Genomic DNA, 27122 nt, shown 5'->3' with positions numbered 1-27122 from the left:
TTAATCAAAAGAAACATTTATTTGCAATTTGTACATATCGACTTCAACATACAAGGGGAGGTCTCCTAGCCTTTAACTCCTACACATCAGTATAGTCATAATATATGCGGACTTCTGATCTTCTAACACTTTGCAGTGACCTGATGCTTTCGCTCCTGGTTCTGATATTTGATTTCTTGAATAACCTTCTTGAAAATGACCTACACATGAAAAAGTAAATTATTGGGTCCAGGCACACATTGCACGCAGACAAGAAAAGTGTCAGTTCTCTGCAGTAATACAGGATTTTGTGTGCATATTCATCTAAATGTCTGTCTAAGTCACTAAAAGTAAAAGGAATTCTGCACAAGTGATATGGTAGAAAACAGGTGAAAAACACAGCCACCACCACCCTAATGCTCTGGTTATGTTTCCGCTTCCGGCTTGACTGGCTGATGAACTGCCTGCTGGACTTGTGGATGTACCGGGATATGGCTATGTAACACCCAATCAGGATCACCAGCACAGCCACAAACAAGCAGCTTTTGAGGTAAATGACTACATTATGCCATCGGACTCCCAAGGGACTCTTAAGTTTCATGCATTCATGAATATTTTCTTTAGTTGGTTGAACATCTGTTAGGATGATGTTTGGCAAGGCCAAAATAGCCATGATCACCCAAACACAAATGGATAAAACCTTCGTAAAGGTTATGCTGTACATGCGAGAGTCCCCGAATGGCTTTACCACCTTCAGATAGCGATCAATGCTGATCAGCCCAAGAAACACGATGGAAGTATACATGTTTGCATAATATAAAACTGAGGTGTATCTGCAGAGGATGGCCTTGAAGTACCATGGTCCCAATCCTATATCATGGACTATTCGAAATGGAAATGTCAGCGTCATTATGAGGTCAGCAACTACTATGTTTTTGAGATAAAATATGAAGCTGGTTTTATTCCTAATGTGGAAGAAGATCCACACTGCTAGACCATTCAGCAAGAGGCTTGCCACGAATACAACGAGGTAAAGCACAGGCATGATGATGGTGTCGAACTCGTTGTTAAGGGTGGTATTCCTTCCGAGGCCATCGCTGGCATTACTTGGAACGTGGCTCCCTTGGCTGAGCAGCTCGGTATCTGCGGGAGAAGCGGATATGTCACTGTAGTGCTGCACAGCATGCTCACAGCTGCCTGGCCTCCCTCACAGCAGACCGCTGCCATTTGGGGAGACTTTGAAAATGTCTTTAGTGATGTAAAGTGTCAGTTTAGTGAATTGTTGATATTTTGAGTGGCTAAAGAATTATTGGCCTCATCCCCAAATCCGCCCCCCGCCCCATTGTCCCATAAGTAAAATGTGATATTTCTGGTTCTCTGTGCTGTTTGAAAATGAAAATAAATAATATTAATGAAAATTACCATGAATTTTAAATCAGTGTTTGGTATCATTACAAATAGATTCAACACAATCTGAGGGCAGAAAATTGAAATTTCATATAATAAGGAAATAAAATAGCTAGCACATGGTTTTTCTTTTAATGTGGTCTTTGGCATGATCTGAACTATCATTTCCTCTTTATCATTTTAAAGTTTTGTGGGTTTTTAAATAAGTTTGACTTTATAAAAATTTTTATTTACTAATTTTAGATGGAGAGAGATGGGCGGGGGAGGGGAGAGAGAGAGAGAGAGAGAGAGAGAGAGAGAGAGAGAGATTTTGTTGCTGCACCCATTCATGCATTCATTGTGTGCCTCCTGCATGTGTCCTAGCTGGGGATCAGGATGATGCTTCAACCACCTGAGCTACCTGATCAGGGCTAGTTTTGAGTTGTTTAATTGTCAAGAGAAAAAGTAAAGCTAGTGGGTCATTTTGATTTTTTTGCTAATGACTTTTTTATAGTACTTAAGCTTTAGGGACTGTTTTTAGGAATAGAAGCAATTGTTTTTAATGTTTTAGTTTAATATCAAGGAGAACAACTTGTTAAAAATAGGTGTAGGCCAAACTGATGATTGCCAGATGGGAGGAAGGTTGGCGGATGGGAGGGCAAGTGAAGGGATTGTTGGCATTGCTCAGTGGTTAGAGTGTCAGCCTGTGCATGGGAGGATCTCGGGGTAGATTCTAGATCAAGGGCAGGTACCTGGGTTTGCAGGCTTGATCCCTGACCCCTATCCAGGTGCGTGTGGGAGGCAACCAATCAGTGTGTCTCATATCGATGTTTCTCTCTATCTCTCCCCTCCTCCCTTGCACTTTCTTAAAAAAAAGGAAGAAGTTAGACTAGTCACAGAGATGTAAAGTACAGCATAGAGAATATAGCAAATAATATTGTACTACTAGACTTATTGGGGGGGGGTCACTTTATAAGTTGTATAAATGTCTAACCACTATGCTGTACACCTGAAACTATAATAACATTGAATGTCAACAATAATTGAAATATTAAAAAATGGTTAAAGGCTGGTACCTATATTTATTTATAAGATTTTACCTATTGCACTTCGATGAAATCTTTAAACCTTTTACTTTTGGGGAGTGTTTAGTTTTCAGTTCATGTGTGAAAAACCCATACTGTACCATCTGTCACATAATCACTGAAATGGTTTATGAGCATTAGATTTATGTGACAGCAACGAAAGGAGCCTCTGGGATCTCCTACTACAAAGCATTTAATTGATGAGCAGCTCTGGCTCAGCGCTCTGACCCCACCACGTGTTCTTGCTGATGCCACACTTCCCATGGACTGCCACCACCTCTTGCTGAGCACAGCGAGGGTATGAGGGCAAGCCTGTTCCTGGGACAGGAGGAGCTTCTGACAGTGAGTGGCTGGAGGACTCCGTCCGTCTGGTGAAAACCTTCTCCCACTGCACTGCCGTCTGAGTGCCCCTGCTCCCTGGGGCAGGTGTGCACACAGCCTGCCGTCCCTGCGGCATTTCTCCCAGTAACACTCTTGGCCACTCAGTCCCGCTGTGTCACCTACTCTTTGTGAAAACCTTAACTAATACAATTTTATTTTATTAAATTTTATTTTTTGGTTAGTCCTCACCTGAGGATATTTTTTCCATTGAATTTTAGAGAGAGTGGAAGCGGCGGGGAGAGGGAGAAACATCGATGTGAGAGAGAGACAGCAATTGGTTGCCTCCCGCACGCCCCATCATGACCAAGACTGGGGATCGAGCCTGTAACTGAGATATGAGCCCTTGACTGCATTCAAACTCTTCAGTCCATGGGCTGACGCTGTCTCCACTGCTCCAAACTGGCTAGGGCCTGAACTAACACAATTTTAAAATGAACTTTTTAGATGTAAAGTTACAAGGAAGGTCATTTCTGCGTTTTTACTTGTCACTAATTTATAATGTTTACCAGTTGTGTTTTGGAGTGGTTTTGTGCTAGAGGTAACTGCATGAACTTGGCCCACATTTCCCTACATGAGAGGCACTATAGTATATATGTTGTTGTTGGTTCCCTTCTTTGAAGAAGTGAAACAGGAAAGGTCTAATGATTATAATCCAAAAACAGGTTCTTAAATTGCTGCCTGAAATTTAAGTGTAGGCTCTTCGTGAGTATTCTTGCCCTCTTTCTAATTCGTTCCCTTTTATTCCCTGCTACAAGTGTTTGTAAAAACTGGTTTTCCTGGCTTAAATATCTTTACACAGGCTCGTAATTTATACCTGGACTAGCCTGTGATGACAGTACCCATAAGCTTTATGAGTGCAAATGCCTGATTCAGCTGCCATCTGGGTTCCAGTTGCCAGTTTCAGATATTGCCTTGAACACATCATTGAAACCTGTTTGACATAACGAAGTGTGCAGTCTTGGCGGCTTATGCACCCCAAGATCCACATTAGCGTCGATGCTTTAGGAGCTCCTTAAGAGGTGCAGTTTCACCTGGGTTAAGATATCTGCTTGAATTAATTTCCCCAATTAAACTATTAGCAGTCACTTTTGTCTAACCCAGACTAGATCCCTAGGAAAGTGGAGCAGGGATAAGTGGTACAGCTGAGGGATGCAGCCTGAAAAGGGGCCACTACATCATCTCCTGAAATGGTAGCTATGCTTGAAACAATTATTGATGAGTGGTTTTCAAAGCCATTGTAGATCCTAATCGGACGGTACACTAACTGTAGCTTACTAGGCATGGCCCAGCTCAGCCCCCAGTGTTTGCGCATTGGGTCCACTCTGCATGTCCAGTGTGGAACAGAAGGACCCGTGCCTCCCTGGTTGGTCAGGGACTGTGTGCATATTCAGTTTATCATCATAGCATTTCAAAGTTTTAATTGTATACACAAGCACTCATATTAAGTGATAATTTACTAATCAATCACGGTGATTATTAAATACAGAGTCTAAAATCAGAATGGTAGAAACAACCCTTCTCTGTACTCTGCCCTGTACATGCAAAGTCCTGCACGAATGACCTGGCTGCGCCGTGGTACTGAACTGCCTTGTGGCTCTGAGGCAGCCTCCTGTCCAGCTTTGGGCTGTGTCCCTCACAGCATTTGCTTCCTCAGCTTGTGTCTGGGATCAGTGTTTTGGAATATAGGACTTCTGCAGTCTGTCGGGTGGGCTGGGCTTGGTTATTATTTCATTCACAAATTCCACATTTACAGTGCAGCTTAAATTATTAACATCTGTTACGTGTCCTTTTATGAAATAACTAGAGGCCCGGTGCATGATATTCATGCACTGGGGAGTGTGGGGATCCCTCAGCCCGACCTGCCACCCTCTCCAATCTGGGAGCCCTCAGGGGAGCCCTCTCCAATCCTGGAGTTTCTGTCTGTCTTTGCCATCATGTGAGTGAATTGTCTGAGACCCCAACTCAGTTTGGTTTGTTGCTCACAGAATAATAGAGGCATTTTTTTTTCTTTGCTTCATTGGTGGAGATTTCCTGGAAGTTTTAGGATAGCTTCCCTTTAACCCTTTAATTTTTCCTAGACACTCTGATTTTACTTATGTCTCTCACCTTTGCTTTCCCTCCATCCCCCACTGCAACAGTAACTTGCTCCAGGCTCACTTTGCTCTAGCAGCGGTTCTCAACCTGTGGGTCGTGACCCCTGAAAATACATCCTGCATATCAGATATTTAGCAGTGGTTCTCAACCTTCCTCATGCCGCGACCCTTTAATACAGTTCCTCATGTTGTGGTGACCCCCAACCATAACATTATTTTTGTTGCTACTTCATAACTGTAATTTTGCTACTGTTATGAATCGTAATGTAAATATCTGATATGCAGGATGTATTTTCATTGTTACAAATTGAACATAATTAAAGCATAGTGATTAATCACAAAAACAATATGTAATTATATATGTGTTTTCCGATGGTCTTAGGCGACCCCTGTGAAAGGGTCGTTCGACCCCCAAAGGGGTCGTGACCCACAGGTTGAGAACCGCTGGTCTATGAGATCCGTCTGCCACCAGAACTACGATTCCCAGCATTCCTGGTGCTCCCCACGCTCTGGGCTTCCACTTCCAGTCCTGGGGCTGCCACCAGAACTACTATTCCCAGAATTCCTGGTGCTCCCCGCGCTCTTGGTTTTCCCTTCCTGCTCTGTCTCCATCCCATGGCCTCCCATTCTGCCAAGTCCTCCAAGCCGCCAGCTCTCCCTCTCTGCTCTCTGTCTGGCAGCTTGGGGAGCCAAGTTCCCCAAGCCACTCCACTCTCCGCCGGCTCTCCCGCTCTGCTCTCCACCCAGTGTCTGTGTATGCAAATTAACCCACCATCTTTGTCAGGTTAATTTGCATACTCCTGATTGGCTGGTGAGTGTAGCAGAGGGACGGTCAATTTACATGTTTCTCTTTTATTATATAGGATATGCTAATAGAAAGAAAAAACTGGTTCCTAAGGAGCAAGAAAAGTCATGTGTGGGCTGCTCTCGAAAGCTTTAAACTTAATAGAGAGTTTTGTCTCAATTTTGTTTTAGAACTAAATCTGTGTCATGATTTTTTTCTGCCAGCTGTACCATCATTTCTCCCTTCTGTGTGGGGCCCCCAGGCTCCCTGTCCTACATCATTTCTCCCTTCTGTGTGGGCTCCCAGGCTCCCTGTCCTACATCATTTCTCCCTTCTGTGTGGGCTCCCAGGCTCCCTGTCCTACATCATTTCTCCCTTCTGTGTGGGGCCCCAGGCTCCCGGGCTTGTGTGTGTGCTCAGAGGCGTGTCCCTGCTCTGCTCCTGCTCTGGAGCAAAGGCGTGGAAAGGAGTGGCTGTCTCACCCAGCCAGTATTACCCCGCCTACTTCACTGTCCATGAGGAATGCGGCCAGATAAGGGAACATTTTTAATGTCAGGTACCTTGAGGATTCAATTAAGAGGAACTAGAAGCCAGTTTTACAGTGAAGGCTATTTTCTCACATGCTTCTTGTTTACTAGGATGTCATTTTCTGTATTACTTAGTGTTGACTTTGATGCAGAGTGATAGTTGAGGGTAAACATTTCTTTGTTATTTTCTCCCCTGCTCCCCTCCTCCATCTCCTTTTACATTAAATTAACAATGACTCAGGCACTGGAGTTCCATAGTAAATTAGCTTTTGTGCGAGTTTATGTGAGTGGTATTGAGGTATGTGTGTTAGGGTGTAAACTGTGGCTGCCTGTGTTTGTGTGAAAGGGGGTCTGTGTGTATCTGTGTGTGCTGGAGGAAGGCATAGGATTTGCTGCAAGATAGAGCATTAACTGCATGCAGTGACTGTATCAGATGGTGCAGGTGAAGGGAATTTTCATCATTGAAGAAAGTCCTACTTGGCAGTGCTGGTTTAGTCACTTCCTGACTGTAAAATGGCATAGAGATTAATTTTGCTGGACCATCTGAAAGTTCAATAGTCTGCAAACACGTTGTGCACAGTATCTAGTACCTAGGTGTTCGCTCTCTAACTCAGGCACTCATTACAATCTGTCCCATTAGCGGCAGTCGCATGAGGAATGATAGAAAGAGTGGTGAGGAATCGTAAGCTATATTATTGCTCATTGGGGCATGTCAGTCTTGGCACAGAATGTGAAAGCATCAACAATATGTCACTGCTGCTCTCCTGTCAGGTGGGAATGAAATACTAAAGTCATGCAAATTATAGGGTGTTACTACCATGGCACAACTGCCCTTGCAAGATCGTTTTCTAAATAGTTACCCAGTACAATGGTAGATGTTGCCTTTGGCCTCCTGGGTAACCTCAGTGAACCTTGGTTTAGACTTATTACCTCTGCAAAGTAATATGTACTTTGCAGTTGAGGTATAAAAATCTTCCCCAGATGTTATTAATTTAATCTTTCTTGTCCTTTTCAATGGTCTCTAGGTGAAACACAGGTTAAAGTGAAGGGATAGCTAGTTACTCGTTCCTCAGTATGCCATCCTGTCTGGGTGCTGCTTTATACTTGATGAAGGGCAAGGCTAAATGCTGGCTTATGTTGTTAGTTGGTTCAGTGGCCTATAAAACCCCCAAATTGCCACATAGTATGAATAACAGTTATCGATCAAGTACTTTGCAGTTTTCCCTATGGCTTACCTGGTAATTTTGTAAATGTCAGGTTGAACCCCATTCTTTAGTTAGGATGGACTGTCAGCAAAAATATGTGTCAGGAAATACTGGGGGATGGTTGAGGCAAGGGTTCTGCATAGGTTATTCCTGGTTTAATTTCTGGCAAAAGAAAATGAAACAGTTGGGAAGGAATTCAAATACACAATATTTTTATCTATACAGTTAAAATCATATATATGTGATTCAGAAAATGTATACTCTTTGGACACAAACACTTTGCCACACAAGAGTTGTCTATTTTTGTGTCCTCTCTCAGCCCGCCATGAAGCATGGACCACTTATTTGTATGTATGCTCTCCATTTGAATGCCTCTGTGCCATGGGAAAGTTCCTCATGGTCTCTTTGCCTCCGTGTCTCCTGTCTGAAATGGCACTGTTAGTGATCACGTGGTAGGACTGCAGTAAGGATTATGTGAGACACTCAGAACCCAGGCCAAGAGTGCACTCAGGACATGTTAATTAGTGTCTCCCCTTTCTTGCCTGCACCTCATGCTCCCCTCTGACCTGAGCACATATATTTAAGTGCATATATGATGGGACTTTATGCAATTGGAGATTTTAAAAAAATACTTTAAAAATTTAACACTGATATATGCAGGAGTGTTCTATAAGCTCAAATGCATGCAGCATCCTGTTCTTGTAATTTCTGGGGTTCTAGTCCTGGCTTTACCTTAACCAGCTGTGTGACATCCATCAAGTCACCTAACATTCCTGGAATCGGACTTTCTGGAATCTGCAAAGCTTTAGAAAATCCCTGTCAGAATTCAAATTTATGTGAGCTTCTGTGTTTTCCTCAAACATAGATTCCCATTAAGAATTTATTTATTTATTTGTTAATCCTCACCGAAGGTTATTTTTCTGTTGAGTTTTAGAGAGTGTGGAAAGGACAGGGAGAGACATAGAGAGAGAAACATCGATGTGAGAGAGACACATCAGTTGGTTGCCTCCTGCATGTACCCCTACCACGGCATAGACCAGGGCCAGGGATCGAGCCTGCAACTGAGGTATGTGACCTTAACCAGATTCAAACCCCTGATCCTTCAGTCTGAGTCAAACCGGCTAGGGCAAGAATTTAATATCATTTGAATGTTTGTCTTATAAATTCTTGTATTTCTTCATGAGAACTATATTTCATCCAAACTCAGACTTTGAATTTGGGCAAATAACATTTGAATGACTGGACTGTGATTTTGGCTGAATACCTAACTTTTCCAAGCCTTGGATTCCTCACAACATTTTTACAAAGATCTGATGCTGAATACTGTAAAACATTACAGTACCCCACTTCTCCTGCAGCAGCCTTATTTATTCCCTGATTTCTGGCTTCCCTCAGATATCGATCAAAGAGAGAAGTCCTGGAAACTGTTTTGGAAGTGTCCTCCTATAGGGAAATGTGCTTTTGGAAGGGTTTACTTTTAGGGGAAGTCACACTGTTCCTCTGAAATAAAACCACGTGAGACTTCCATGTGCCCCTCACTGAGGTTGCTCATATACCACACAGCTGCAAAGGGACCCATGTAAGCTCACCCCTTGCAAGTGCAAAGCAATCTCTGGTTTGTGTGAGCAGTTACGTTTGCTGAGTCAGCTGGGAAAGAGCACTTTGGAGGCGAAAGTTTATTTCAGAATTGGGAGCAAGTGGGGAGGCACTTATTTTTTCCCTGTTACTTTGTCTTTCTCTTCTTCTGTTTCCTAGAATCACATGAAATTTGGTGCTAGACTTTGGATTTGGTAGTAAATGGAAAAAATTGTTTCCAAGTTTTCAGTGACCTCCCCAAATGCCCCAAATTATTTATTTTGAGAGTTTAGATATCCTATCTGTGCCTCACCTTAAATGGCTATAATATGTGGTACATAGCGGGTACTCAAAAGGTATCTTTTGGTTAATGGAACATAAATAATGATTAGGGCGTTTAGAGTCCCTCTGGTTTAGGTGCCAGTGTTCCACTATTTTTTTTTTAATAAGGAATAAGGAAAGGAGATGAAATCCTATTTTTATTTATTAAAGCTTAGTGGGGGGAAGGGGAGGATGGAGGCAGTTAATTTTCTAAACTTTTTCATCATAGTCCTTGGGTTTCAGATGAGATTGGGCGCATTCAGGGTGGTATGCTACAGACATGGTCCTTGGATTTCAGTAAATTTTTTTCTTGAGTTCAGCTTCTCATGGAAAGATTCAAGGTGTTTACTGACAAACACAGCTTTAGTTTTATGTTTCTCTGTTCCTGAGTTATGTGGTTTTCCTCCTCTTGGCTTCACTTATACTTGACAGCAAGGATTCCAGTATGGCATGTGCCCACTAGAAGAGAAGGGTGCCTGGAAGTGGGTGAGCCACAAGCAGCAGTAAGAGAGATAAAAGACTGTTAACAGTACAGAGGACATGGAAAAGAGACAGGGAGAAAATATTTGTATATCACATTTCTGATCTTCAGAATATGCATACAAAGAACTTTCACAACATCCTAATAAGAAAACCACCCAATTTTTAAAATGGTCTAAGATTTATATAGACATTTCATCAAAAAACACATGAAAAGATGGTCAACATCATTAATCATTAGGGAAATTCAAATAAAAACCACAATGAGATACTATTTTACACCTACTGGAAATGGCTATAAATTAGATAATAACAAGTTTTGCCATGGATATGGAGAAACAGGAACCTCATAAATCGCTGGTGGAAATTTAAAATGATATGGCCACTCTACAGTTTGGTATTTTCTTAAAAAGTTAAACCTTGCCCAGATGGTGTGGCTCAGTGGATGAACCAGGAGGTCATGGTTCGATTTCTGGTCAGGGCACATGTCTGGGTTGTGGGCTTAATCCCCAATAGGGGACATGCAGGAGGCAGTCAATCAATGATTCTCTCTCATAATTTATGTTTCTATATCTTTCTCTCCCTTCCTCTCTCTGAAATCAATAAAAGCATTTTTTTAAAGTTAAACCTTAATTTGTCATATGACCAAGCAATTTCACTTATATACCTACCCAACAGAAAGGAAAATATATGTCTATAAAAAGACTCGTTTACAAATGTTTACAGTAGTATTACTTGTAATAACTAAAAGTGGAATTAACTCAAATGTCAGTTGATGAATGGATAAACAAAATGCATTCTAGTCATACAGTAGGATACTACTCAGCAATAAAAAGGAATGAAACACCAGCTATAATATGCATGAATCTCAAAAAAATTTTGTAAGGGAAAGAAGCCAGTTCAAAAGGTTATATACCATTTAAGTAGAATGTCCAGAAAAAGCAAATTTATAGAGGTACAAAGTAGGTTGGCATTTGTAGGAGCTGCAAATGGTAGCGGAGGTTACTGTAAGGTTTTAAAAGATCTTACTTGGGTGATAGAAACTGAGTTATGGGGTGATGGTTTCACAACTCTATAAATTTACTGAAATAATTGAATCATATACTTAAAATGGGTGGATATTATGGTATGTAAACTATCCTACATAATAAAAGGCTAATATGCAAATCGACCCACTGAACAAACGGACAGCCTGTCGCTATGATGTGTACTGCCACCAGGGGGCAGACGCTCAATGCAGGAGCTGCCCCCTGGTGGTCAGTGCGCTCACACAGTGGGAAGCGCCGCTCAGCCAGAAGCCCTGAGCTGGGCTCACGGCTGGCAAGCACAGAAGTGGCAGGCTGGGCTCACGGCTGGCAAGCACAGCGGAAGTGGCAGGAGCCTCTCCCACCTCTGCAGCAGCACTAAGGATGTCTGACTGACGGCTTAGGTCAGACATCCCCCAAGGGCTCCAGGACTGCGAGAGGGGGCAGCCCAGGCCGAGGGATGCCCTCCCTCCCCACCCCCCCCTGCTGAGTGCACATATTTTGTGCACCAGGCCTCTAGTAATTCAATAAAGTTAAAAAGGGAAAAAGTGCACAGAAAAGAAAAAGAATAGAAACAGGCTAGCAATTCACTGCAGTAATGGATGAGTCTCAAGACTAGGGGAAAGCATATTATAAGAACACCCCTGTCCTCTGTTGAAGAGGGAATGAAATGCCAACACTACTTAGCAAAAGTTCCACCTCTTCGAGTAGGAGAGGGTACTCCGTGGTGATATATAGACTCAAGTTTGTCACATTTCCCTGTCACTCAATGCCATCATTGTCTTACTAGCAGTTTACTGAAACTTATCTTTGGCCACACTCAGCATTTCCACATGTTCCTTTCCCATTGGACCTTCAGAAAACTTGCCACAATCCAGGTATCACAGCAGCCATAGGATCTCCGTGATGCCTGCTTCCCCACATCAGGGTACAGTGCTGTATTTCCACAGCTCCCAAATTTATGAGTTTTTTCTTTTAGAATTGGGTCCAAAATCTGGAGATCCTGGGTATAGGTAATGATTTGTACTTTTGGGGATGTTCCCATTTTTTTAATTCATGTTGAAATTATGTGGAAGAATTGAGATTTAATCAGTTCAGACATGATATTTGGATTTTCTGGACTTGAATTTGGTAGCCAGATTTGAGAAATTAGCTGTTTTATTCTCCTACTGGCTTCTGAGAATTTCCTTCTGCCTTCTCCGTCCCCTTTACTAACTAACTAACTTCCTTGAATGAAATGGTTCCCCAAATTTAGGCCACAGCTCCAGATTATTTTATTTCTGTTTTTCAAGAGTGTTCATGTCTATGTGGATGCTTAGTCAGCACCTCTGTTCCATATCTCTCTCTTCCTTTCCCCAAACTTCAGTCCATTGTGTACATTGGCATGTGCTATATGTCTGTGTTCCTCAAATTCAGCAGTTCTAAACTTTAACCATTTTCCCTTTCTTCAATAGAAACCACTTTTCCTTTTCTCCTTGTTTGTGAATATTTACTTCATCTCTTGGTTGAAAGAATATAAAAACTATACTCTATTGGGCAGTTTTCTCTTCCTTGCTCCTCATCTAGTTAGTCACTTAAACTAGTCTATTTCTTCTGTTACAATACTTCTCCTTTGCTCTGTTCTCGATTTCCTACTCCCACAGCCATCTTCCAGTGTGATACCCTCCTAGTCTCATGTGTTGGCCACTGTACTATCCTCCTCTGGTCTTTCTGCTTCTTGCTTCATTCTTTGCAAATCTCTCCTGATTCTTGTTGCTAGATTCTTCTTTCTAAATAACCCATGTAGTACTGCTTTCTTTTGCTCTCTAACCATGAGTTATTATGTGCGAGGGAAATTTTGAATTTTAATTACTAATCAAATATAAGGAGTTATTTTTGTATTGTTGAAGATCATGGGGTGTCGAAGCCAAGAGATGCTGGGTTCTGATTATTAAAAATTGGCAATAAACTTTGGGGAAATCTGCTTGCCCATAATTGATCTTTTAAAACTTGGGGACAATAATACCTACTCTATAGCACTACAATGAGCTTAAATTAGAATATATACTAGTATTTATAAATTAAGTGCTTTATAAGTGTTAGTTTTTGCTTGTCTTGCATTCATTAATCTTTGCCTAAACTCTCTACATTGGCCAAACTGTTGTTGCCTCTTGGGGACATGCTTTGTATTTAGCCACCCTGCTTTTCTTCATATCTTGCTCTTGAATAACCTCTTTTCTTTCCCTCTTTCCCTATCTTAGAAATCTCTGCTCCTCTTTCAACCAACAATAATCTGACCTTTTCCATAAGGTCATTTACTGAGAGTCCACTCACTTTCTAGGCTCTGGGATTATAAAGACCATGAGGGTTCGTTTCTGTCCTCAAGGAGGTTAGACTGAAGTTGAGGATCCAGAAATAAACAGATCACTACGTACAGAGTGAGAGATTTGGGGGCTGTGGAAATATAGCAGTGTACCTTGATGTGGGGAAGCAGGGATCATGGAGTTCCCATGGCAGCTGTGATACCTGGATTGTGGCAGTTTTTCTGAAGGTATCATGGGGAAGGAACATGTGGACATGCTACGTGTGGCCAAAGATAAGATTCAGTAAACTGCTAGTGAGATGTTGATGGCATTGAGTGATGGAGAGATGTGACAACTTTGAAGCTATTGAGGAATTAGTGGCTGACTAATGTTGGTGAAAGGAGAGTAGGAGTGTTGGTGGCCTCCCAGATGCTTGATGCTAGGGAGAGGAGGAGGAGCACATGAAGGGATTGTTGATTTCAGAACGTCTATGTAGTATCCATGTGGAGATGTCTACTAGGTCATTGAAGATACAGGTCTGGAACCTGGGGAAGTGCTCCTGACTGGTGATGTAAATTTAAGGTCAACAGAAGATCCGTGATAGACATCAGTGGTTAGAGAGTTGGGAGGATGTTATGTGATTCTAGAAGAGAATTTAAGAAATGAGAAGTTGTGACCAGCTTTATGCTGCAGGGAAGTGAGGTAATACAGGAAAGTGAAGTGCCTTAGGATGGGATTCAGTAACAAAGAGATTATTGGTCATCTTTGCCAGGGCTGCATGTGTTGTGTTGTGGTGGTGGTGGCGGGGGAGGGAAGCGGGGCCTAAGCAGAGGGCTGATGACTGAGGGTTGAGTAATACTTGTGAGGTGAGGAGGTAAGGGAGTGATTTCAGTTATTTCTACAAAACATGCTTGTGATAGGAAGGGAAGATAGAGGGTGGGAGGTGGAAAAACAGATATAGGACCTATGGAAGATTTTAATAAGCTTCTCGTTTTAATGCCTTGCATTTAAAATGATGCTTTCCTAGCTTGGCTTTAAATAAAAATCCTTCCCTTATTCCTAGCCAAGCCTGGCAGCAGTGAGGTGGAGCACGGGCCTCCAGTCCCAGCTCTCTGACTGTCCAGTTCGTCATATATGATATGATAATATGTCCATTACGAGATGATTTAAGGTTAAAATGAAAATATGTACAAAGCAACTGCACACTTCCTCAGGGTAGGGGCTAAGTCTAGTAAGTTCCTGTTGCATATGATAGGTTCACAATAGAATTTTATTTGGTGATTGATGGGTTGGACACGGGCCGAAATGAGTTCTTGTCACCTTGTTTATGCTGAGACTGTCCTGTGGTTTGTGGCCTCAGCCGCCCTGTGAGGAGCCACTTGACTGACCTTTTTGCTCAAACAGCCAGCCCTTCAAGTTGTCTCTGAGCCTCATCAGCCTGCTGCCTTTTTCTACCATCAGCACCTAAGCTCTAGGCTCCCTGTGCGGTTTACTGCCGAGCAGCTGTGCGCCTCTGCATGTCCCAGCACCTGCAGGATGTCGCAATGAGGATTGCTTCAGCAGTAGCAATGGGCTTGGTTCCAGGACCTCATTCATGGGTGGGAAGCCTGTCCTGCCACCTACTGCTCCCCCAGCCGAGGGCTGATGAAACCGCCCAAGAATGTGAAGTCTGCGGTAGGCCCAGGTCTCACAGTCATTCCTGAGGTTAGATGGGATCCGTGCTTACAGAACTTCTGGCTGGTTTTGTATTTGTTTTTTCCCCAGTCACTCATTGATATCATCCTTTGACTATTTTATTAACTGTTGCTATGTTGTTGGTTGTAAGGTGATGGTGGAAAAGGATTAACGTGTTCTCTGTGTTTCCTTTAACTTAGACCTTGAACTTGGTACTTGATGTCTCATGTAATCCTCAGAGCAGTTCTGTGACTTAGGTGTTCTAGGACCCCCATCCCAGGTGGAAAGATCTGAGGTTCACACATTTTAATTAACTTGCCCTGAATCACATAGGGAGTAATGGATAGAGTCACAATTCATAACAGATCTGATTGAAGCTGAATATGCAGTTCTTTCTTATACTGCCCTGGAGTAAAAATAGCAATTCAGGGGGTTGATCTTGGACACCAGGAAGTAGGAGGGGGGAATATAGGGCAGAGGTGGGATTTGTTTTTCTGTTAGGCTTGCAAAGGAACTGCTGATCTTTTAAACTGGAGATCTAGTTTTGTTTGGGCAGAACAACGTTGAAACATAAGGAAATTTCACATAAGAATTTAGATTTGAATCCTGTCTTAAGAAAGGAGATGTGCAGGCACCGAGCATGCGCAGCACAGCGGTGCCAGCTGCCTCGTGTCCTCGCTCACCAGCCCACAGACGTGCTCCATGAGGTCCTGAGCCTCGTCACTCCCAGCATTACCTGCCTGCCCACCTCCTCTTAATTTTGCAAACCTTGCTTCATTTATCACTTAATCTTGTGTGATGACATTTGACCTATATAGATCATCAGATGTTCTCCTTGTTATAGATACATCTTTCTTCCTCTTCCTCTACCCCCTTCACCAACTTCTGATTTTTCTTGCTTTAGTGACCATCACTTAACACTCTTTACAAATGATTTTTATGGTACCCCTTAGCACCGCCACTCCCCCCCCCCCCCCCCACACACACACACACACACATACAGTGGCAGGAGATCTTGTTTAGGTCATACCTGATAATTAATTGTCATAGTTGAGCGTTTTATTTTTCCATGGCCAGCCCACTGCTGGGGCCTTTAAGTGCAAACCCTACTGGTTGTATTGCTCACTGCTCTTAAGGTTGGGAGAACTGAGCCAGGAAAATTTGGTCAGTGTGTGGAAGAGGGGCTTGAATCCAGGGTACCCTATGCCCCAAGCTCTGCTGTTCCCCTTGAAGGGCAATGCAAAGACTAGGGCTACTGAACTGTGACCTTGGGCATACAACCTTGCTCCCTCTGCTTCCTGGGTCCCATCTCAGCATGGTTGGGGAGCCACTGTGCTGTGGGGCAAGCTCCCTTCTCAGCAGGAAGAGCCACAGGTGTGCTGGCCAGGCCATAGCAATGCCTTCATGCTCCCTGGCTTCACAATATCTCATTGCCCTTCAAGGTCTGAAAGCTCCATTATCCAGAGATAAATGCCAGTGAAATGCTTGTTCCCTCCATGCAGCGGGTCATGGTTTTTGGACTGGTGGTGGTGGTGATAGCCTTGATAGCCTTGTAATTTAATGACCTCTCTTGTTTGTTCTTTACTTTCTAATTTGTTCTTTAAAAGCTCATGTCCAAAATGTAAGAGTTTCAGATCAGAGGTTTTGTTGTTGTCACTTTCTTACAGAGAAGCTACACTAAACTGATAGATCATACGGTTAGTGAAAGATCATACTGCTGTAGTCCTTACATTTCATGGGTAAAGATGTAGTAATGTTCACAGAGCTGTCTAATGAAGTTTCTGGTGAAAGGTATAGCCTCTCTTGCATTTTGGAATCACCTGTAACTTAAGAATCTTTCTCAATATAAAGGAGAGAGAGAGAGAGAGAGAGAGAGAGAGAGAGAGAGAGAAAGAGAAAGAGAATGTGTTCCAGCCCTACGAGAGAGAGAGAGAGAGAGAGAGAGAGAGGGAAAGAGAATGTGTTCCAGCCCTACTAAGAAACAGCTCTGCTGAAGGCCTTGAAAAAGAAATGTTACCTTACTGGGTATAGTTTACTTCTTTTTGTAATAGAATTAGGTCACTGTATTCATAGGCACCTCATTAATGCATACTTGGAGTGAGTATTCCAAAGGTGCTAGAATGCAAAGCACACAGCCCTTCATTCCGGTTTTTCAGGTACTACCCTGAAGTTCTCTCTTCAAAGTTATGCTTCATATCTGTAACCTGCAATAGGCATATTTTGGTTCATCTTTAGATTTAACCTTTTCTTTCTTCAGGGGACCTGTGATTCCTTGTTATATATTCATTCAGGGGTGATATAAACTGGGTTGTAAATTCCCTCAAGGCAAGGTTGTATGGAATGCTTTTTTGTAACTTTAAGCCCAAACCTGGTGATTCCCTTTGTACAGGTGAGGAACCTGTGAGACTCAACAGTGTGCCCCATGTCACACAGACAGAGAGAGGCCAAGCCAGGAAATGAGCTCCCGTGTCGTGGCCACAGAGCAGGCTGCCTCTCTGCTGAGCTGCGTGGCTTGATGAGTAGCCTGGCTGGTGACCTAGACCTTACTTAGTTCAGCGGGTGTAGGTTTTTGACTCAGCCTTTGAGTCTGTGACCCTGGGCAAAACATTTTACCTCTCAGAGCTCCAGCTTGCTTGTCTATGAAATGAGGAAAATTACGGCCTAGCTCCCAAAGGTGCTATGACAATCTGGTGAGATACTATATATGAAGTAAATTTTATATTGTAAGTGCTACAATAATAAAAGGTGTAATTCATGACATATATTCTTGTCCTCCACTTAATAATAAATGTTTTATTACTCATAGTCAAATTTTAAAGTTTACTAAGTTGAAATGCATATTTTTATGTTCTGTTTAGGCAAAGTCTAATTTATGCATAGCTAAATTCTGAGAAGAGTAGTCAGAGAGGTTAGGGGCTATAGTTCCAATAGCCAGAATAGTGGCTTCAGATGAAAATGTTCTAAACCAAATATATATTTCAAGTGACTCCTGGTACCTTAAGCAAATTTCTCAGAATTCAAGACCCCAGGTAATGTTTTCAGTTGCTTGATTACCATTTATCAGAAAGGAAGAATGCGTTTCACAAGCTCACAGAGATGCTGTTTCTTGTTTTGGAAGAGCCAGCCCATGGAATAAGCATTATATTTGGGAGTGTAGTTATTCTTCACAGTGCTGGTCACCATCACCATTCAAATAAGGTCCTTATAAGATGGCTGCCTGGGCTGCGGGTGGGGGTAGTTTGGTGCATTTGTGGAATTCACCTCTCCCAATAGAATTGGTGTCAGGTTAGCTCCTCTAATGCTCCAAGTCATAGTTTAACCAAACTGTAATTCTATTTAAATTAATGAAATAAGACTGGTACTGAAGAGACAGGTCTTCCTTCAGTTTCATCTCTTACCTTAATTGATCATTTTAAAAAATTCTCTAGTGAGGTCTTTAATACTGTGTGTGAATATTTCACAGTTTTTACCAACATCAAACCCTCAGTTTCTCATTTTCTCTTTTCATAAAACTAAGAAATAAACACTCCACCCCATACATATATAGTAAAAGGATCTGACATCACTTACAGTTCATTTCGTATATGTGTGTGTATACACACATTTTTACGTATGGTAACATTTTCTTTAGAGTAACTGCTACTATCAACTTCATTGGCATTAATCATCTTATTTTTAAAATAATGCTTCTCAAACTAATGGGAATATTTGAAACAATAATTCTGGGTTGATGTAAAAAGATGGTAACTTATACAACGAGGAGATATAGTAACCAATGTGTTTGTATTTTTACAGTATTCTTCATGTGTCTCTCTCCTGCCTGTCACATTCCTCAGTCACTGTCCTCTGTTGCAGCCCTCACTGGCTTCCTGTCTCGAACATGAAACAATGCAAGCCCCTCCACAGGTACCCTCATGACCTGACCTGCAGTCTGCCTGCCCACTTTCCAGCTCCCAGCTTCCAGCTCCCACACTGGGCCCTTTGGTCCTGGAATCCCATCTCTCTCCAGCCTACTAGGCAGATTCCTCACATAGCTTTCAAGTCAAACTTATCTTCCTCCTCTTTCCCAAGGTTCCCATGTTTTCCCCATGGACCATGTCAGTGCTCCTCAGCCCCCATTGACTGCCTGGTTGCCCATACCTCCAGCTGTTTTATTACATTTTCCTTGTTTGCCAGACTGCCTGAGAGTCCCTGCATCCTTCTATCTGCAGAGTCCAGCAGAGTATCTGCAGGCACAATTGGAGCTTGGGTAACATTTGACTTAAATTTAGGCTCTCATGAAACCTGGCTCATCTTGGTAAGCATCTACCAGTTTCTTTCCCCCTGAATAGCCTCTTTGCCTTCTGAAGTGAGACAGTACAACCTTGGAAGGATAAGAGGACAGGAATTGTCCATCGATCTTGTGTAGACATGGCCAAAGAGAAAACACTGCTTCTCTGATATTGCTGAACAGCACACTGTGAAGTGAGAGGGCTAAAGTGGGGAGCTGTACATCCAAATATAGCTCCACAACACCAGTGAGGAAGGTGAGCCAGGTTTAAGAGGAAATAGTCAACAGTACCAGCATGCCGATAAAATACAGGTAACAGCTTAAATGTCCGGGGAAATCATCAAGAGAGCTGTGGGCTGCAAAGAATGGGGAGTGTTGTCCCATCCCAGACTCTAGGTTTTTGCCATGCAGGTGTGTGCATGTATTGCCACGAGACCATCTGATTTACAAGAGAAATGGATTTTTATATAAAACTAGAGGCCCGGTGCACGAAATTTGTGCACAGGGGTGTGTGTGTGTGTGTGTGTGTGTGTGTGTGTGTGTGTGTGTGTGTGTGTTCCTCAGCCCAGCCTCTCCAATCTGGGACCCCTCGAGGGATGTCTGACTGCCCGATCAGGCCTAAACAGGCAGTCGGACATTCCTCTCACAATCCAGGACTGCTGGCTCCCAACCGCTCGCCTGCTTGCCTGCCTGATTTCCCCTAACTGCTTCTGCCTACAGGCTTGATCACCCCCTAACCACTCCCCTGCCAGCCTGATCGATACCTAACTGCTCCCCTGCCGGCCTGGTCACCCCTAACTGCCCTCCTCTGCAGGCCTGGTCACCCCCAATGCCCTCCCCTGCAGGCCTGCTCACCCCTAACTGCTCTCCCCTGCTGGCCTGGTCACCCCTAACTGCTCTCCCCTGCTGGCCTGGTCACCCCTAACTGCTCTCCCCTGCCCCCAACTGCCCTCCCCTGCAGGCTTGATCGCCCCCAACTACCCTCCCCTGCTGGCCTGATTGCCCACAACTGCCGTCTCCTGCCAGCCATCTTGTGGCGACCATCTTTGACCACATGGGGGCGGCCATCTTGTGTGTTGGCATGATGGTCAATTTGCATATTACTCTTTATTATATAGGATTGCAGGAATTTTAAATTCTGATTTAATTTTGTGAAAACACTAGACAGAGCAAATAAATCTTATCTATGGGTTACAATTTTCTATATGTAGTTTCATTGCGGGGCTGCCCCAGGTCTGTCCTTGGGTTTTCAGCCTGTACCTTTTGTGACCTAGAGCCTTGTTACCTGATGCCTGCTCCAAACCTCTCCCTCATTTTGATTCACTTCCCTTAACTTGGTATTTTTCTTTCTCCCTGAAATTGATGTTTGTAAGACAAGCTTTGAAATAATTTATAGTATTTTAGAATTTAATGGCATTGTATTTAATTTGGGATGAATACTCCTTCCTGGTGCTGATGTGTTAGGCTGAAACATGTGGAAATGTTTTTACAGGTCAAAATGGCATTTTCATATGGTTCAACCTAGTATGTCAAGCACTTGGGGAAATTTTTATAATTAGAATCAGGTCTAATGGGAGAAGGGGGGGCAGAGAGATTTTCTTAGAATAATTATGAAGAAACAATAGTATGATGAAAATATTTTAGGTATGCCACATATGTGGACCCCTTATGTTGTCACATCTGCCACCATGAATGGCTTTGCTTGGATTGAGTCAAGTTGATGCCCACAGGCATTCAGTCCTTTTCAGTGGGCCTACTCTTTGGGTATTTAGTACAACTGCAGTTTTCTGAGTGGGAACGCATGAGAGAAAGTTCTTTGAAGTCTGCCTATTGGGGCTGATGTTCCTTTAGGTATGCTACTAATAAAAAAACTGAATCCTATGCCTGCTTGTTTTCCTCTTGAAATGTTTACATAAGGTAGATAAATTGATAGGAATGGATGCATTTAGTTTACATCAAATAGATAGGAATTATGGCATTTGTGGAATTCACCTCTGACATAACTTTTAATTTCCCACCATTATTTTCCCAGGCTTCATTTTTTCTTATTTAAAATGCATTTCAACTTACTTCAGATTAAGCATCTCTGTAAACTGCCTTACTTTTCAGGGGTCGATGGGCACGCTAGGCAGGGTCTAAATCAGCGGTTCTCAACCTGTGGGTCACGACCCCTTTGGCGGTCGAACGACCCTTTCACAGGGTCGCCTAAGACCATCCTGCATATCAGATATTTACATTACAATTCATAACAGTAGCAACATTACAGTTATGAAGTAGCAACGAAAATAATTTTATGGTTGTGTCACAACATGAGGAACTGTATTTAAAGGGCCAGAAGGTTGAGAACCACTGGTCTAAATAAATAGTCAGGTGAGTATATTAGAGAGAGTGCTTGTCTGGTGTGAACTAAGATTGTAATTAGATTGTAATTCATGGGAGAAGTGAGGGAGGCAACATGGGTCTGGGATGGGGAAGAAAGTTAAGGTTAGAGATGGTGCGCTTTGCCACGCTGGTTGCAAGATTACTATGTTGCTGAGAATGTCTTCGAGGATCAAGAAGGAATAGGGAGGCCATCAGAGCAAATCACTTACAAATCAATTTTGAGCACTCAAACTGGTTTGTGTGTTGGCCAGCTGGTTAGAGTCTGTCTGACTTGCAGTTTCATATAGACTGTAATCTGATTATCAGCAGTGTGCATGCTGAGTCCCAATGTGCCTTCACAAATATTGGGTGCATATCTGATAGTCATTATTTCTGGGCCTTAGAATGAAAATAGAGATAATAGGTGAGGTATTGTACTGGTGGCTATAGATACTTTTTCATTTTAGATACATATATATGGTATATATATTTTGTTGTTTGCAACATGAAATTAAAGTGAATATTTTAGGGTAAAAGGAAAAGGGAATATTGATGTTTTACATATATTACTGTTTTATTTATTCAACAGTGATCATAATATGCTAATACATTGATATAGTAGTTTACTTTTTGAGGACATCCACTATTCTTTTATTCATTCATTTTGCTACATATAATATGGGTACTACATTCACAGTTTTGAAACAAATTTTTATCTTATTTAATGTTTTCATTGTTTAATATACTGGGTTGAAACAACCAAAAGAAAAACAATTTACCTGTGAGTTTTTAAGGGTCGTATGTTACTGTGAGCCCTGAGTACCATGTACCCAGTCATGACATGAAGGACTGTCCTCTTTATAAATGCATCCAGGAAACAATTAACTTTGCAGTTTTTCCAATTAGTCTTTTAGCCAGTTTACCTAAGTTGCTTTCAGAAGCCCACTGAGGACTTGTTTTCAGTATCGTTTGAGCCTGGCAGGTACAGGAGGAACGCGTTTGGACAAGTAGATGCTCCTCCCCTAAAGGAGTGTGGAAGGCCCTGCAGTGCCTGCGTCCAGAGACAGCTTGTGCCCCGCACCATTTTCTTGGATCTCTTCTCTTGACTTGTGGCCTGAGAGTCACACAGCTGAGTGCTCAGGTTGTACTAACATCCAAGTAGCCTCCTGTTACCATTTTTCTTTCTATAAACTCCTTTATACTGCAGGGAGCTTTGTATTATTTTGTTTCTGCTGCTTTCTTTTAATACTGCCTTCTTCTTTGGAAGCAATCAGGATCTTGATATATTTAGCAAAGGGTGCCCTCCAGAATCATGGACTTGAAAAGGGTTTCTCTCTACTCCATGTCCTCAGCCGAAAGCCAATAATATCTGCAACCTAAGCCTACAGGCACACCTTCCCCTGGCAGCTGAAATGTCTATTTTCTATCTTGTTAGGCACAACAACAGCAATATTAATAAGAGTGAGAGTTCAGCAAATGCTGGCTAATTGTATTGTTTGGGATTATTCTAAATTATTCAGTTATATTTAATTTATTAAAAGGACATTGGATTCAAATTGCAGATCTGTGAGTTACCTGGGCAGATTCCCTAACCCATCCATGCCTCAGTTTCCTATTTTCTAAAACACTCATCATGGGATCTATTTGAGGATCAACTGAAGTATTACCATAGTATTACCTCACTCAGTCTTTATAAATCTTTCATTGTGGTAAAAAGTCAATAGCTAGTTTCTACCTGAGTGGTAGTAAGAATTAGTAATCCCTTTCAAATGAACAGCAGACATGTGCTACCTGTTGCCCGAGTGCTAGAGCTGGCCCAGGTTCACACAGCGTGTGAGAGGGAAGAGCTGGGTTGGCATGCAGCTCCCTAAGTACTGTTCTCTCCTGCTGCTGTAAAAGTGGTGTTCAGATGCCGATTATTACCTGCCGTCTCCTTTGGGAAAACGAGGATGTCAAGTAGCTCCAACTTGACTGCAGTGTAATGACTCGAGACAACCGTTTGTCTGCTGCAGCCAAGTGGTGCCGTGAATAAATCACAAATCTTTCTAATTTTACCTGTTACCCTACCCACACTAAAGGTCACTACCAGCACACAGTGAGTTTACTCAGAGCTTTAAAAAGTCGTGACTGAGAGCGTGGTTGATGCAGGTAGACATGCTTCAAGGTCAGAGCTCTGCTTCGTACTCGTGTACCACTTAAGCCTTAGTTTGCTCAGCTGTAAAATAGGGTTAACACAGTACACAACTTAAAGTTGTGTGAGGGCTTTTAAAATAAATAAGTGTGTGTGTGTGTGTGTGTGTGTATGTGTGTGTGAAAATATTCAGTAGACTTGGACATGTATTAAAACTATAAAATGTGTGTTAGTAAGAGCTTTAGTATTAAGGCTAGAAGGACAGTCTGTGCCATATGCATTCTAATATGTTAGAAAAAGTCATTTAAGTAATTCACAGAAATTAGTATTAGAAATTGCCTTGCCCAGCTGGCATGGCTCAGTGGTTGAGTGTTAAACTATGAATCAGGAGGTTGCAGTTTGATTCCTGGTCGGGGCACATGCCCGGGTTGCAGGCTGGATCCCCAGTGTGTGGCGTGTAGGAGGCAGCTGATCAATGATTATCTCTCATCATTGATGTTTTTCTCTCTCTTTCTCTCTCTCCCCTCCCTTCCTCTCTGAAATCAATAAAAATATATTTTTTTAAAAAAAGAAATTGCCTTATAAGAGAAATTGTGGACTCGCTGGTATGAATAACTTAATGGCTGTCTTACACCAAGCGAAACTTAATCATTGCTCTTCTTCAAATGCATTTTAGTGTACATTTTTTATGTACGGTTAGTAAGTGTCAGTGACAGATCAAATATGCTAATTAGGTAGAAGATGGAGAGCAGATGTTCTCTTCTGCCCATATTTGCCATATAAGGAGGTAGAAAGTTTGGAAATTCTGTCAGGTCAGATAGGAGCCTGGTTTTAAACCCTGGCCTGAAGCAGGGTTGAGTCTTGTTTCTTGTTCATCTTGATGTCCTCCATGTGACTCATCCTCTTCCTTTTAACCACATGGTCATGGTTGCCTCTGCTCTCCCCCCTCTGCTTCAGATGTTCACAGTTGTAGGAACTGCAATTGACCCTTGCATTAGTATTAATGTAAAGCTTTCCATCTTGCAATGGAAGAATCTGCAACCTAAAGAGTTTGAGACTTGATCAACATCATGCAGCTGGCTGGTGACAAACAGGAGGACCAGTTCTCACCATCTTTGCCAATGTCCCCAAGCATTCCTGTGTTTGGTTCAAGCCTTGGGTTCTTGATAACACCCCCCGCGGGCCTCTAATGACCATGGAATCTAGCCCCCCCCCCCCCACACACACACACATTACTGTGAGGGAAGGCAATGAGTTCTTGGGGAAGTAAGCGGCTTGCCCAAGTCACCCTGATCACTTTTGGCACAGTCAGCACACAAACCCTGATCATTTTGCTTTCTCCCCCAAACTAAACTGCTCCATGCCTGTGCGTGTTGTGTGCCCTGGGGACTGTGGGTGATTTCAACTTGAGTTCACCTCACTTCTGTCCTGCCTTCAGAGCATGCTTTTTTTTGGGGGGGGGGGTGTAGCGAGTATCATGGTTTTCCTAGTTTTTCTTAGTTTGAAGGCATACATTAAATAACAAATGGCCATTCTTATCTCCCCTATCTTAAATTTTGGTGGCATTTTCTCATAATATAGCATGAAATATTATACTATGTTAAATCATTAGATATCAAGAAAGGAAGAAAAAAGCAGCCAGACTGAAGGGCACAGACACCACTAACCTAAATAAAACACACCACTCTCATTTAGCCTTCCTTCTCCCACCCAGATCCCAATGCACGGAGCCCTCTCAGCATGTTGTCTGTGGCTGGGAACATTTCTCCTCTTCTCTTCATGAAATAGTTTCCATATTCTGACTAATTATGCTTTTCCTGTAGGCTACATTGTTAAGTATATCAGCAATCTAACTGCTCCTGCAACCCCTTATCCCAGCTCACACATACCTGAATTGCTTTTCAAGTAGGTGTTGGAAGAAATAGGTTTACCATAGGATTTTGCTGCAGTACTAAGAGACACATCTACTTGATCCCTAACTTCACGGAGGAAAGACTGATAACCTCAAACTGGTAGAAATGATAATGAAATAAAATATCAGCAGTGTCTGGCTCTTTCCCCGAGCCCTGCTATGTAGATGATAATATAGAAACAAACTTTGCTCTTCATTTTTCTAGTAAATTGGAATCTTTAATTAGAAAGAAAGTTGTTAAAAATGTTAACATACCTCACATGAAAGTAGATCCAACTTGAGAATATGATATAAAATTCTATAATAGACAGTTCTTAACCTAATACATCAAAAAGTCACTCTGCCATAGACTCACCTATCTTTTAAAGTCCCCTTTATAACTTAGAAGGGGTCAGATCTCCATGCTTGCTTCTCCTTTTCCTTAATCAAGCGAAAACTCCCTAATGATTTGAACATAAACCAGAACCAGGCCGTTGCTGAGCTGTTTGTCAGTAGCTGGGCAGTTTTCTCAGTGCCTTTTCTGACATGTTTTAACATGATCTCGCAAGGATTTAGAATGAAAATTGCCCTGTTCTTTGTGGTACAATGAAAAGATTGAGATTCTTTTATCAAAATGAGGCAATCAGAATAGAAAAATTACTGTTTTCCTTCTGGTCTTTTTTTCTAAACATAAAATGTGAGTAAAAGATTATGAAACAAATTTAAGTTTTGGGTCTTGGTAAACAATTACAAGGCACTTTCGATTTGTGATTAAAAAAAAATTCACTAATAAGAATGATTTCCAGAACATCATTTCTACATTCGAAGGCACATGCACACATACACACTGTACATTTTCTGCCTGCCTGCCTCGTACACAGTGAAGCTCTGGGAAGGACACATGGCGCCTGTGTCAAAAAGTGGTGCCTTCCAAAGACATATCATTCAGTTAGCGTTCTAATTCCTCCCCTTTCTTCAGACCTCAGATTTCAGCAGAGGTGCAATCAGTCTTAATCAGTGCTGCGTCCTATCAACCACAGCTTTGCAGACAATTAAAAAAAAAGTTTTTATTTACCTTTCATTGCGGAAGTTGGTTGTCCATTCACCTGATACTGGTGTCTTTAAGTTGAAACAGGCTTCTCAACTCTAAGTAAGAATACACCTTAAAACTAAGGTTGGCAGGGATGTGGGGTTTTGGGGAAAGCATGGAAAATAAACATTTTCCTCCCCTGCCAGAGAAGGTAGGTGCTTCCCGACCCGTCTTGAGATGGTCCTCTGGGCACCTTGCAGAGTCTCCTGTTCAGGAACAACTGGAGCAACTTGCTCTCTTGCTAATGTCAGTGACTCACATCGAAGAGCAGGTGAGATCTGTAGACTGGGGCAGAGCAGTTCCTGAACCAGCAGGAATCAGACGGTGAGTCACCTGCAGGAAACACGGAGGGCTGGGCCTTAGGATGCCAGAGGACTCTTTAAGGAAGAGGGGATGAAGTGTCAGGTGGGCCCTACGAAATCAACCCAGTGTTTCATTCTTCTGCTTCTTCTTTCTTTCTTTCCTTCTTTTTTTTTTTGAAGGGGGAGGGTTTCCTAATGCTAGTAAGAAAATATGCATTTACAGCCTTCTTGCTAATTAAATTTTGGCTCAAAGGAATAAAAATATATTTTATAAAAGACA

The 27122-nt window shown here is 42.3% G+C and overlaps 3 protein-coding genes across 6 annotated transcripts in view; 1 reads left to right on the top strand and 2 right to left on the bottom strand.

The window, feature by feature from the left end:
- Window positions 1-26605, bottom strand: part of P2RY14 (purinergic receptor P2Y, G-protein coupled, 14) — a 98540-nt gene extending 71935 nt beyond the window's left edge. Inside the window, exon 1 of the mRNA XM_014537430.1 lies at window positions 26526-26605. The gene's annotated coding sequence lies outside the window, so the exon portion shown is untranslated. The remainder of the gene's footprint in view (window positions 1-26525) is intronic.
- On the bottom strand, window positions 1-26783 carry GPR87 (G protein-coupled receptor 87). The gene is made up of 3 exons (XM_005863460.2): window positions 26526-26783; window positions 7471-7602; window positions 1-1122 (listed from the first exon to the last, which is right to left on the bottom strand). The coding sequence occupies exons 2-3, from the start codon at window positions 7502-7504 to the stop codon at window positions 80-82; spliced, it is 1077 nt and encodes a 358-aa protein (XP_005863522.1). The 5' UTR covers window positions 7505-7602; window positions 26526-26783; the 3' UTR covers window positions 1-79.
- The window catches only part of MED12L (mediator complex subunit 12-like), a 397491-nt gene that overhangs the window by 241953 nt on the left and 128416 nt on the right, over window positions 1-27122 (top strand). The gene's annotated exons all lie outside the window — the stretch shown is intronic.

Source organism: Myotis brandtii, unplaced genomic scaffold (genome assembly GCF_000412655.1).
Source record: "Myotis brandtii unplaced genomic scaffold, ASM41265v1 scaffold179, whole genome shotgun sequence".
In the NCBI taxonomy this organism is placed as follows: domain Eukaryota; kingdom Metazoa; phylum Chordata; class Mammalia; order Chiroptera; family Vespertilionidae; genus Myotis; species Myotis brandtii.
This window is presented reverse-complemented; position numbering and strand designations above follow the sequence as displayed.

Coding starts and splice junctions, on each gene's coding strand:
- GPR87 (XM_005863460.2), bottom strand. CDS start 7,504: ATGGGGTTCAACCTGACATTTACAAAATTACCAG. Junction 1,123..7,470: donor GACATTTACAAAATTACCAG/GTAAGCCATAGG, acceptor CTTCTCCCGCAG/ATACCGAGCTGCTCAGCCAA.